This window comes from Manacus candei, unplaced genomic scaffold, assembly GCF_025592945.1.
Source record: "Manacus candei isolate 608988 ecotype Guabito, Panama unplaced genomic scaffold, ASM2559294v1 h1tg000028l, whole genome shotgun sequence".
NCBI classification, from domain to species: domain Eukaryota; kingdom Metazoa; phylum Chordata; class Aves; order Passeriformes; family Pipridae; genus Manacus; species Manacus candei.
In genome coordinates, this window is record NW_026138076.1 from 38037410 (window position 1) to 38050875 (window position 13466).

The window sequence follows — 13466 nt, forward strand, 5'->3', positions numbered from 1 at the left end:
ACATCCATACAGCCACTTCGTGGCTTATTGAGAGGAGAGTGTGTCTGCTGGAAGCACTGTACAATAAGAAATACTGGATGATTGGAGAAGTATTTTGAATGCTGAAGAGGATTCTTCAGAGATTTCACTTTGCATTTAAACAGAATTTAAGTCGGTTTTGGGCAGCAAAGTCCAATAGAAAGTTTAGAAAGCCTATATTCCAGCAGATGATCGTTAGAAGCTTCAGCAAATTGTATCCCCTGTTTTGAGTAATGTTTTTTTTTTACTGCATGAGAAAGTTGTGTGATACACATAAGGAGGGCAAAGGAGCATAGACTGGAATACAACGCTTCTTCCAAATCAGTATCTTATGATTTCTGTGTGCCTTTAACGTCTGTGGCAAGCAACTCCTGGTTGCAAAGGGGCCTGTTTCAAGAAACCAAGAAGCTGCTTCTTCAGCAGCCACGTAGTTGGTTATTCTCCCGGAAAGTGGAAGTAAGGAACCACTTCTTGTATTAATCCTGTAGGCTGTTCTGCAGAAGGCACCCTCCATCTCCGTGTTTTAAAAAACCCTTTGAGTTATGAGCCTACTTTTGAAAGAAATGCCAACTCAAACATTAGATTAGAAAATGTTATGTACAGCATTGGGTCATCTGAATGCAGAGATCTTGCTCCACTTTTAGTGTTTTGCTTAGAGTGTGGGTATTCTTAATTTTTTCACTCATCCTGTGATAACCTTTGAGGTTGTCACAAACCAGAGCATCTAAATGCCTCATGCTGTCTATTGCAGTCATGAAACCGAACTTATAGCAGGGTTGGTGGTACCCCATTTGGTGGTTGTCTCAATTAGATCTCTACCTAGATTTTTTGGAGTGGGTAGTTTGGCCAACAGGTTGGGTATTTTATATCAATAAGGATAGTTGTTACCAACATAGGCACAATCCTCCTTTCCAAGACGGAGTTTCCCGTGCCTGCTAGCCAGCCTGTATCCACAACTGAAATGTTATAGAGACTCTGTACAGGAACTCTTGTATGTTGAGTCGCTATAACACTATTCTTTATCTTCTGTCCAATTTTAGTGTGCCCTCTGGATTTGAAGGTATAAAAGAACAGGAGATCTGCAACAAGATAATGACAAAAATGCTGGAAAATTACAATACCTTGTTTGAACTGGAAGGCTTGAAGAAGGATGAAGAAAAGCCTGTATGTGAAGAGCTAGCAAGAATAATTTTGGTAAAAGTGAGTATCTTTAATATTTCATTTTCTTACAGTGATTTCATAATTCAGGCTTATTGCAGGCTTCAAAACATAAATGTTTAGATAAGTGGGAGACAGGCACTGTTGTAATAGTGTTCTGTGTTATTGATTGGTATGCAGTTTACAAATTGATTCTGCTGGTAGGCTGATTTTCATTACTAGTCTGGAAGTTCATTCTATTAAACATCTTTATGCTTTGTTAGCTGCGCACTGTTATTTATTTAAAAAATATATTCACTAAAATTTAAATGTTTTTAAATGAGGAGGCAGAATAATTCTAGGAAGTGTTCAAGGTTTCTGACATGGTGATCATTTATGGTGTACTTCAGTGATTATGAACTTCCATACTGTAGGACAGTATGAGGTCTCTAGCCTTTGCCACTATGAAGTCTACTTGTCTCAAACATGTACCTGAGTTTAAAAGTCGTATGTTCTGACTCAGAATGGCCATTCCTGAGAGCACTTGAAGAGAAGCATTAAATAAAAGTTACTATTCAAAGAAAGTAAGCTTTTAAAGAAAAGTTATATAATTTGGAGGTAGAATGGCTGGTAGCCTTCCACTGTCTTCCTTAATTTATGTTACGGAAGTCACAGTAACTTTTGGGTAATGGAAATGGTCTGCCTGGCCATTTGATGTTTAGCAGCGGATGGTCACTTCAGCAACAAAAACAGGTAAAGAACATATTTCTAAAAAATGAACACAAAAGAAAGGTTTCAGATATACCTCCTCCTTCAAGCCTCTCCCAGTTGCAAAAGTCAAGGTAGTCTTTCACTTCTAAGGACTTATTGGTAATTGGAAATGCACCAAGGTGGAAATCTGGGAGATTTCCCACAGCTGTTCAGAGATATGAGCTATCAAAGTACATGGTGATAACCAGAATTACTTTAACAAAATATCCTAAAAGGTATAGTTACCCATATGAGATGGAAAGTGTTGCCCATCTCTTTGCCTCAGGAGACAGGTGATTGCCTGAGAGGAATAAGCTGTGCCTGACCACAAGGGCTTGCACCGTGTTTGCATCTTTGGATCTTGTTGATATTTTCAAAATTCAGTTGGCAGTCAGCTGCAAAAATTTGACCTTGTTCCTTGCCCATCTAACATGGGTGGGAAGTTTTCTAGTTAAATCAAGGCAAATACTCAAACACAAGAAATACAATCGTCTAACTTCATGTAGCGAAGATACTAAGAAGTTTTTGTTGAAATTTGTCAGGTGGTGCTACTAAAGGACGTTTTTTAAGGTTACATTTTTTGTATCCTAGCAGATACCCCCTATCCTTGCCAGTTTGTATAATAGAGATGGTGCACTTGAAGAGAAATCCAAGTGGTAACAAATGAGATTCAGCAGAGAAAAGTGATTGCCAGTTTGCTAATTTATGAGCCATTACATACAATAGAAGCCAGCTGGTGTCTCTGTCATAAAAGAACAAATGCCTCAGAGAATTATTTGGCCTGACTTGTGTCATAGTGTCCAGCAAATAACAAGCCATTTGTAAGCAAAGTTGCTGCTTCTGGAAAAGCCATTGATACATCTACAGGTAACTGGATAGAAATTTGCCAAGTAATCCTGTTGAAAGCAGTGAAAAATGTAGGATGTTCAGGACAATGCTCTTATAAACTGAGACCCTGTTGATTTTAAGGGTGTTGCATTCAAATATGAACCATGATGGGATGGGAGAGCAGCTGGCAAGGAAAGTGAGGAAAAGTAGGATCTGTCCTTTACCAAACTCAGCTACATTTATCTAAATGGCTTGTTTAGCTTTTATTTTGTCGTCAGCAAGAGGGTGAGGAGAGATTTAGATAACCTCACTCACTCCCTCGTGGGGTATTCTGTCATTCCTTCCCACAAATCACTTACTTGCCAGCGTTTCACCCTGAGTCACTACACTGTTACCTTTCCTATAATTGCCTTCACTCTCACTCCTTTCTCACTTTTCCACGTTGACATTTTTCTCTGAATTCCCACAGCCCTGTCCCACTATTCTTGCTGTACTCAAACTTGATAGCCCTTTGTTCCCAGTCCAGGGAAAAGGCTGGCAGTCTGTAGTGAAGTGCAAAAGCTCCAACACTCTTGATGCACAGCCTTCCATCACCTCCAGTCACTCTGCACACTTGCGGTAGCCCCTCCACAGCTTGTATGTCTTTGCCATCCTCTCTTTTATGTTCTTGACTGTGGACATAACTTTTTCTCTAGGTTAGTACAGTGGCTTCAGTAATGTGACCTGCCTTATGTGTTCTTCTAGGTGGATAGTTTGGGGCTAGGGCTTATTGAGACACTTCTCCTAGACAAGCATGAATTCTTTCTTTCAGTTGCAATGCTGGTGTTATCCTTACCCAAAGGTAAGGTTCCCAAAAAGGGGATGGAGTTTCTACATTGTGTTAAGAGTTTAACCTCATGATGGTCAAAGCCATCAGTGCTGATCCAGGTGTTTCTTGACTAAGAGTTTGGAAAGAGCATCTATAAGCATGAAAATTCATACACGAGGATAAGAATGCCAAAAATTTGCAGAAGGACTAACTTGAATCAAAATTTGAAGCACAATGACAGTGGTTTAAAAAATAAGGAAAGATATCAAAAAGTACATTGAACAACGTACTTCTCTCCTTGCTCTAGTATGCTTTTCTAGCTTACTGCATTGCAAAATTAGCCCTACTTTTTCTTATCTCTTTTTTATGCCTTCATACCTTTACTTTGGTGCTGAAATTTCAACTGGAAAAACAGGAACCCACCTTTAATTAGTGTCTGAAGATGTTGTAGGAGTATTATTTCTCCCTGTAGTCTTGGGCTGTTCTTGAGGTGGCTTAAATGCCTGTTGCTTCACATCATCCATTCCTAATAACCTTTTTTGAAGTCTACATCAATCCTAAATCGTTAATTTAGAGCAAATACCCAAAAATAGGGAGCTAGTGGCTCATGCTATTCCATCCCAAGATGGGAATGTTGTCGCAGTCATCTTCCCAGACTTGCATGACTCCTGACACTTCATGGTCTGGATATCTTAAGATTTTTCCACACTTTGGTTAGAAAATCAGTGGATTTTTAAAAGCAAAAAATACCGCTCTTTTAAAATGAAAACACAAATATGTGGGTCGTTAGATAAAGTCATGAAAACATCAAACTTCTCTTGGACCAGTCTGTTGGAAAGGAAAAACAGCTCCAGTGGAGCAAGTTGCATCTTGTCTACTATGTTAGTCATAGCTATGGGGAATCCACAATGCCACAGACTTCTAGAAGGATCAAGTGCATTTCAATCAGGTACAGACTGCGGCAGCTTAAAGAAAATATGTTTTAAGGAGACCAAAAGTGAATAAATGTTACAGATGGGAAAAAGAGACATGATTCTGTAGGGCTACTGGTAGTTGAACTATCATTCTTGCTGCATATGTGCACTGAGGAGGCACAGGAACACCTTCATCCCAGTTATATTCCTTCTTTCAAAGGCTGCTCAGTCATTGGGAAAGACAAGTTGTGCTGGGTAAAAGGATTTCTTAGCTTGCTTTCTCAGTGGATCTTATTTCAGAAAGTAAGGGAGCTGGAATTCTCCGCGGGTGTTCCAGTACCTGCTTTGTTCTCAGGGCTGTTAAACTTGCTCTTGCTCATTGCTCAGGCATATGGTAGTATTATAATTAGAAATGATGGGGAGTGTTTCTTTGGAAACATCTACATTTTTTAAAAAAAGTAAAATTTTAACAAAATAGAAAATTTATCTTAGAAGAGTTTCTATTTCAATGGGAAGTTGAACTGTCAGGTTCCTGATGCCTTGCCTGGAAGGATTTCATTAGGTTTTCATTCCACCTAATAGAATGAGATCCATATGATCATCCAGGTTGGTGGCCAGCAGGCAGAAGTATTCTTCAGAAATGTATATATGTTTGTATATGTATTTGGAAATTCCTTATCGTAAATGAATTATAGGGTTTGATTTAGTATTTTTTTTAATTCCTGAATAAGTTGGACTTACAGGTCTCATTTGCAGCCAGCCATTACTACAATCCTTAATGCTTTTATCCAAGCTTCACTTTAATTTCCTAACCCACTGAACGATGTGTAAGAGTCTCGGTCTGTTGATCAATAAGCTCTGCTAGTTAGAGAGAAATGGGTGAAGTGGGTTGAATGTTCTGAGTACGTGTTTGCTTTGTGTTCACATTTTCAGGATCATAAATAGCTGGTTTTTACTGGGCAGTGTTGTGTGTGAACAGTTAATCTTCTAACAATATGTCTGCACTGCTGTGCATTTTCACATTGTAAGTGTCAGGGTATTATCATAAAACACAGTTTAAATTTTGCTTTGGAACAGAATTCCTAGTGTGTATCGATACAGTACTGATAGATTTTTGTGGCACTAAACTGAGTGACAGCTCATGTAATGAAAGATCAGTCAGTCTTGAGTTGCAGTATTTCCAGTTTTATAACATTCTTGAATAAACAGGTTTACAAAACCTACAGGAACAACAAATAATAATTTTGAATGAGGACCTTTCATTTACAAAGGTCTTAAATTGCTGATTGAACTGCAGCTGCATATAGTCCTATGTTTTATAGCTAGCCAGTGGTGTATTGTTACTACTAGAATTAAATGGGACCTTGGAATAATAGTGACTAGGCTTCTCTAATGATCAAAGATAGGCAGTGAAGAAGATTTTTATTTAGTTCAAGTGACAAGGGAAATCTGGGCAGGCAAACTATTATGAGACTCGCTCTTGAGAGATTTCTGGAGTTATCCTTTCCCCTGGTTTCAAGTGAAATGTAATTTTCAATAACATGTGTTTTAGCTCAGTAATGTCTTCAGATAAAATGTACAACCTATTACCTAGTCATGCAGGCTTACAAGATTTTTTTTTTTATTGTTTTTCCACCTTTTCAGTCTTATGCCTTCTTGACAGAGCACCTAGTTCTAAGAACGAATCAGCTCAGAGCACATAAGTGTTTGCACTGAAACACAAGCGCTGGCATGATGAGGATATAATGCTGTTCCTGGTTTGATTATATTTTTAGGACAGGAATGCAAAAGGCTTTTCTCATTCTTACCATGCTACTTTGTAGAATATGTAGCCCTGTTCACCTGATGCAGAAGAGAAAGCAAGTACATTTAGAAAATTAATATTGTAACATTGGAATTGAATTAAAAATTGAACTTATAAAGTCAAGTAAAAATTATAAATGTACAATTTTATCATTGTCAGTATATTGTAGGCACATACTGATGACCTCTGAACAGACAGATTTCAATCACTAAAGAGCTACAGAAATTGGTCTATTGCTGGTTTTTGCAAAACTAATAGTTTCAAAACAACCCTTTAGATGCAACTAACTTCTTGCATTTCTATCCTGTTTGTTTCCAGTCTTCTAACAAAAGTTGCCACTTCAATTGAGAGGATTAGTTGGCAGACTAGTTCTTTGTACTTTAAATGGCAGCAAAAGCTCACACACTGTTCTGCGAGCCTGCTGTTAGATTTCTAACAGGGAGGCAGTCCACTGCATGTAGCTGAACCTGCTGGTGCTTGGTGTGGATGCAAAGTGTGTAGTGCCCAACCCGATCAGTCAAAACCCCTAAGTGCATTTTTTTTTATGTCAGCTCCAGCTGACTTGGGCTACACTATCTGAAAGTGGACTGCTTGCTTGCTCTTTCCGATTGAACACTCAGAGCAGATCACTCAGCCCATGGTAGGACTTGAACCTCTCATTCCCGAGGAGATGTAGGAAAAGTAAGGTGGTCGAAGAGTTCTCCATATTGGTTTGACTGTGCTGCCTTTGCAGTCAGTTGTAAAGCTCCACCTCCATAGAAAGCCACAATGTTTCAGCTTATTTCCCCAGATGAATAAAGCAAGACTTCCCTCATAGATGTTTCTTTCCCTTCCTCAGTTGTTTTCACCTTAACATGAGGACCCGATCCCCTGACAAGATCTGGGAGAAATTGCTGAGAACTCCCCAGCTCCATGACTGAGTGGGCTCCCTCAAAATAAGTCCTCCTTCCCTGTCACCTCAGAGCTCTGACCCCATGGTTACACACTCAGCAACACACAAGAGCAATCCCTCATTTACGTCAGGAAAAAAGGCATCCGTTTCTAATCTAGGTTACACTGCCCTGGCTAAGCCTACAGGGTCTAGATAGTTTCCTTTATTCTTCTTTCATGTCTGGGACCATTTTAGCATCGTGTTAATGGTTGGCTTTCAGTACTGGATTAATTCTTTCCCATCAGCAAACAGCAGGAACTGATCTCCTTTGGAAATCCTTTCTGAAGATCTCAACAAACATTTCCGTTTTGTGCAAGTATCCCCTTATTTGGACAGGTCACACAAGTTTGCTCCTACCTGGGCTAGGGAGCCCCAAAGAGTGGGAGTGGGTTCACATGGGAGATGTGGAGATGGGTGGGAAGTACATGAGGAGAAGGAGCACCTGTGGAAGTCTGTCTACCATTTTCTATTTAGTATTTCTTCAGCTAGAAATCGCTTTGCAGTTGTCCACCAGTGAGCAGATGGGCATGTTTATAGTAAGGGTATATAGTGATTCAGACAGAATGACATTTTAAGATGTGAGCTGACAGGAAATGAGCAATATGAGATTTGTAGGTGAAAGTTTATAAGCCTCCAAACCCTTCACCTATAGCAGATTCAGTCTGGAGTGAGGAGGATGGTTGTGTTTATGCTGTGATTCAGAAAGGCAAGCGAAAAAAACCCTGAACAATTCTCGTGTCATTTTGAAAGAGCTTTCCAAAGAGCGCTGCTGTTTTTGACAATTCTGTATATGTATTATTAAAACAGAATGTTTCTGCTCTTGAAATTCATTAAAACATTCGCAAGATTATAAATCTGTCACTTGTGGTGTTACTAAATGCAATCCTGAATATTTACACAAATATGTTAATGCTAAACTCTATAAAGTAATAACTTATTATGCCAATACTTCTTTAGCTAGAATTTCACCAGTAATATTTTCATTTTAACACATTATGAGAATAGATTTGCCAAGGTTTAGGACATATAAAGGAAACACAGACACATAACAAATGTCTTTCTCCTGCTGTCCATATTTCTAGTATACTATAAATTTTTTGAATACAGCTGACTAATTTTGCAGTTGAGATGCTTAGGAGCTTTGGTTTTTTCTCTCTCACAGTTTTTTCTTGAAACAAATGCTCATTGATATTATCATAGTCCCTTGATAATACCACATAGCTAAAATATAGAGATAATAAGATCCATATGTGTATGTATGACCTGATCTGTACTTGCACATGTTTTATTTGAAATGTTTTCATTTATTGTCTGTTATTGATTTGGGTTTATTTGGGGTTTATTTGTTTTGTTTTGTTTGGGGTTTTTTGTTGGGTTTGTTTGGGCTTTTTTTTGGGAGGGTGAGGTGATGCAACATTGTGATTTAGCACTTGGGAGCAGTCCATCTCAGCCAGAACAACATCCTATTTGGAAAGGGAACCATGAAAGTCAGCAGGAAGAAATGAGGTACAGTAAAATAAACATGTCAGTCTCTGCACTAGCCAGCTGTTTCTGAGCGTCCTTGCTATACCAATGGGGAAAAAAGGAGGTTAGCAAGAGGATGAGAATTTTTCTACTAAGACAAATCTCTCAGTTCCTGCTGTTTAGATTCCCCAGTATTTATTCTGCTTCTTATTAATTAGTCATTCAGTTAATCAGGTTACACAAAATGATCAGCATTATTCCCTCTGTTTAGATCAGTAATCAGTGCTGTCTTTGTAACAAGGACACACTGCGGGCAGTTGGAACTGATCCAAAATGAAGAAGTGTAAGACATTTTTCAACCTGTGGCATTTAATTCTCGCTGACCTCTGCCATTATCTTCATCTGTAGTACTTTGAAGGTGGGAGCTTCAAAAGGAGCCAGAACTAAATTAATTCTTTTGCCCTTATTAAGAGCAGTGAAATGCTCATTGACTTCAGTATAAGTCCAATGCATTTTTGAAAAGCCCTCCTGTGAGTACTGCAGTTTGTCCAGGAGAAGGTGGTTGGTACACCCTGGTGAACCTGTAACATTGCTGGTGTCCCAAAACTTACTTGTCATAAAGTGGGCTCAGGGCAGTCTAAGAGAATAGGAGCATGTGATGCAAGGGGCACAAGGGGCCAGACACTCTTAATGTGTCTGAATATGTGTGCTCTTGAAAATCTGATATATCCAGTAGATCCCAGCAGCATTTGACCTGAATTGGAAGCAGTGAACATCTCGGTTTCACTGTTAAGAAAGGGGCCTGTTCTCTGTGTGCTGGGAATCTTACACTAGTAACTAGAACAATATAGAGATACTCAGGACTTCCTAATCTACTGCAAATCAGATATACCTTTTAAAAGTAACATTGCTGAATTCCATGTGTGAAGAACTTTTTTGCTTGTGAATATTTTGATTTTTAGATCTGAAATGCAATTTAGCTTTTCCAAGGCTGAGTTTAAGCAGCTGTAATGTGAGATACAGGTCTGGAGAGCCTGGATTTCTCCCATAGCTAGATCTGCTTTTTCTGTTTTATGAATAACATTACAGTAAATAGATGAGTCAGACTCCAATTTTCAAAATTGCAAGGTAGAATAAAATGTTCCCCTGGAACTGCTCTGAGCTCTGTTGTTACTGAATACATGCACATACGCACACACACACACACAGAGTTAGGTAAACCCAGCAAGAGAGCATTTGGCTTGTGTCACTTTGTAAATGTTTGATTTGTTCTTTTGATTTTAAGTTCTGCTGCTGGCCCCTTGTTTGTACCTCAGCCATGAGAAGCTGAGGTGTGGTCATTATACCATTGTATGACACCTTAACGCTGCCATAGGATGATGGCAGCTGGTTTTGACTGGGGTTAATTTTCTTCATAGTAGCTAGTATGGGGTGATTTGGATTTCTACTGCAAACACTGTTGATAATTTGGGGATGGTTTTATTCCAAATTGTGGGGATGGGCACGGAAGGTGAATAGTTTCCCTCAGTGAGGTCTTTGTAACCTTTTACAAATTCTGGAATCGTTTGATCCTGGCATTGTCAGTTCAAATTTTGCAGCATTCAGTAACCAGTCCTTCTGTGTGGCTGAAGACAGATTTTTCTCTTCCTCCAAGAAAATACCATGATATTCCACAGATGGAGCTGGGAGCATTGGGGTATATTGCGGGATTATTACTATGTTTGTCATTTCCTTTTCTATATTCCAGTCCTCTCTAAAAATAATGGATTTCCACATTTTTCTCTTGCTTACGTATAACAATTCATGACCTTTGTGTGTATTTTATGACCATAAGTGCAGTAGGTTAAGGTTGTACTGATGCAAAACAGAATAACCTTTAGCTATTTATTAAGAGATATGGTCTCAGGTAAAAGGTCATATATATAAATAGTCTTGGGAGAAAAAAAGGAAATGAAAGGTGAACTGAATAGGGTATTAGTTTTATATTGAAAAGCAGTGATGCATTTTTTTTTGCAAACTGTGAGATTTTGCTTTTTATCACTTTTGTCTGAAACAGCTTTGCTGAATTCTGGTTATTAAAGTATAGTGTAAATGATGGCAAGGTAAAACAGCAGATAGGAAGAAGCTGACCTGGTATCTATGTGCTAAAAACAAGCAAGGCAAAACCCCCGTATATAAATATTAGCTGTTTCAATCTTCCTTACGTGGTTTGTATGTCAGCTTTACTGCCATTGCTCCCCCTTCTAACAAGGATGTTTTCATCACCTACTGGGTATAAAATGGAAAGTATACCTAATATATTGTGAAGAGATTTTTTTTTTTCAATTTCTGTTCACATTAAATCATTTTCTGTATTTTTCCTGAAGGTACCTGTACCACTGAATGATGACTCTGTGAACTGATACCTGAATAACAATTAGTTATTCCATCCAGTTAACGTGCATGAAAACACCTGTGACCATATGAATTAGAAAATGCCTTTGAAGATCCCCATACCATTGACTATACAGTTTTGTCTTAGAAATAATAGGTTATTTGATACTTCGTGTGTCTTTCAGAGCCTTAATCAGCCATGAGCTATTTTGCATGATCACAGAGGGGAGAGATTCCATATTGTCTTCATCTTGTGAGTAGGAGCAGCTCTGCTGTGGCTCTTTTGGTTCTTCATTGGCACCCTTGACAGCACTGCTTCGTATCACACCTGCGCTGCTGTGCTCCAGGGAACTTAGTACAGGAGACAGCGTATTCCCCCTCCAACATCAAATGAAGGGAGAGCGAGGAACTCTTAAATTCACTGCTTCTTTTGAACTGCTCCATGCACAACCCTTTTGTGCACTCTTGTTGTAGCCTTGGGAAAATTTGCAGGTGTGACCCTGGTGACACCCACCTGAAGCAAAGGCTGCATTGCGCTGTTGCATGGAGTGCTGCTGAGGGAAATGGAATATTCCCTCCTCTGTGGTGTACAGCTGCTGACCCAGTAAAGAGTCAGCTGTTGCAGTCTGTCTCCATGCAATCAGCTAATGCATCATTTCTGCAGTTATTCGCAGCATGGAATCCACTGAATAATCCTCTTAACGGTTGCTCATCATACATAAGAGTGGCTGTACTGGCTCAGACTTGGGATCCATCTAGCCCAGTGTCCTGCCTCCCACACTGCCCATAAGCAGATGTCCAGGGAGGAGTGAGGATAGGCAGCAAGGTGTTTCCTTCTTTTTTTCTACCAGTTGGTGACTATTCTTGGAGGTTTTCCTGCTCTTGAAATGGTTTGTGTATTCAGTGATGTGCAGAGTAATTGTCTTGTGTCTCTCTTGCATGTGTGTAAGTTTTTTGCTTCCAACATGTCATCTGGAAAAGTGTGCCACAAATTGTTTCCTCTCACGTGAAGAACTGACTCCTTTTGTTTGTTAAAAACATGGCTTTTACTAGTGTCACTTGAAGGTCGCCTGATTTTTTTCCCCTTTTTTTCCTTTTTTTTTTTTTTAATTTTTTTAGCTGAAGGGGATAGTGAACAGTCCATCTTCTCTCTACCACCCATAACCTATACAAGCTACCATGGTGGTTGTTTGGTTTTTTTTCCTAATGAAAAATTACTCTTGGTATTTGCAACCCTAATCACTGGACTGACAACAACTGTTTTCTCTGTCAAAGTCCCTGCATGAAGTCAGTAAGCAGTCACGTGTAATAGCTTTCCTCTTTTGGGGCACAAGGCCAAGTATTCTAATACATTAAATTGGATGACATTTTGGTAAAGTCAGTGGGGCATGTTCTTTATTGTAGAAGAGAATCTGACTCCTTGTTTCTGTAAAAAATCCAATTTGTACTTTAGTTAAAAAAAGTTTCACATTGATTAAGTTCAAGTTTATTTTAATTAATGGACTAAATGTCTTCTACATATTAATAGCTAAAAATAGATTCAAGGCTTTCTTAGCAACATTTGAAACTTGAACTGAGAACCCCACAGGCCAGTTTCCTCTGATTATGCAGTTTGTGAGACCAGAAAGAGATTAATTACTGAATCAAGTAGGAAAGAGAGGACAAGCACAGCAGTAATAATGAGATTGTTCCAAAGATATCTTGGAATATCAAATTATCAACAAATAAGTTTATTGTTGTCATTAAAATACAGCGCAATGTATAGCCATTGTTTTCAGTAACTATTTTTCCCTAATTTCTTATTTAAGCAATCATAATCAGATACATTTAAAGGCTTATATTACAGTGTGGTAGCATGCTACAAATACAAAAGACTGTAAATTGACTGTGCAGTTCTGGCACTACAGTTGACTGAGGCTGAAACTTGACAGTTTTTATGCCCATTCAACAATTTGTTGAAAAGGATAAAAGCAAGAGCAGTATTCTGTTCCATTTTGAATTTTGCATCCAAGACAGATAACAGTAAGTATCTGTTTAAATCCCTCTTACTTAATAATGGCAATGGATAAAGGAACCAGTGTAGTTTATTCTATTTGAAGAAAAAGTATAATGAATAACTAAAGCTTAACTACTGTAGCAAGTATTTTCTCATTCCACTGAAATGTACAAAAACATTGCCAAGGTTCTCACATAGAGTCAGTAGTGCTAACTATTCAGGATGTGGCAGGCAATGTCTTTTACTGCTAGGTTCTTTCTCAGTCTTTTCTGCTGATGTTAGTCATCTCCCTAAAATTAATTCAAGCACGTAATTGAAAATAAATATGTAATTGAATACTCTCACCCTTCCACAGATAATCCCGGTCGGTCAGTCTGTCTGAAGAGATGAACATAAAGAGAAATAAGTACAGGAAGGGTAACTGAGTGAGAGACATTGCTAAG

General features: G+C 38.7%; 1 protein-coding gene across 8 annotated transcripts in view; it reads left to right on the plus strand.

Moving 5' to 3' along the window:
* FAM13A (family with sequence similarity 13 member A) overlaps window positions 1-13466 on the plus strand; it is a 139987-nt gene that overhangs the window by 37168 nt on the left and 89353 nt on the right. For all 8 annotated transcript variants that reach the window (XM_051789729.1, XM_051789728.1, XM_051789730.1 and 5 more), the window contains exon 5: window positions 1059-1218. In XM_051789729.1, coding sequence (XP_051645689.1) covers window positions 1059-1218 — 160 coding nt within the window. The remainder of the gene's footprint in view (window positions 1-1058; window positions 1219-13466) is intronic.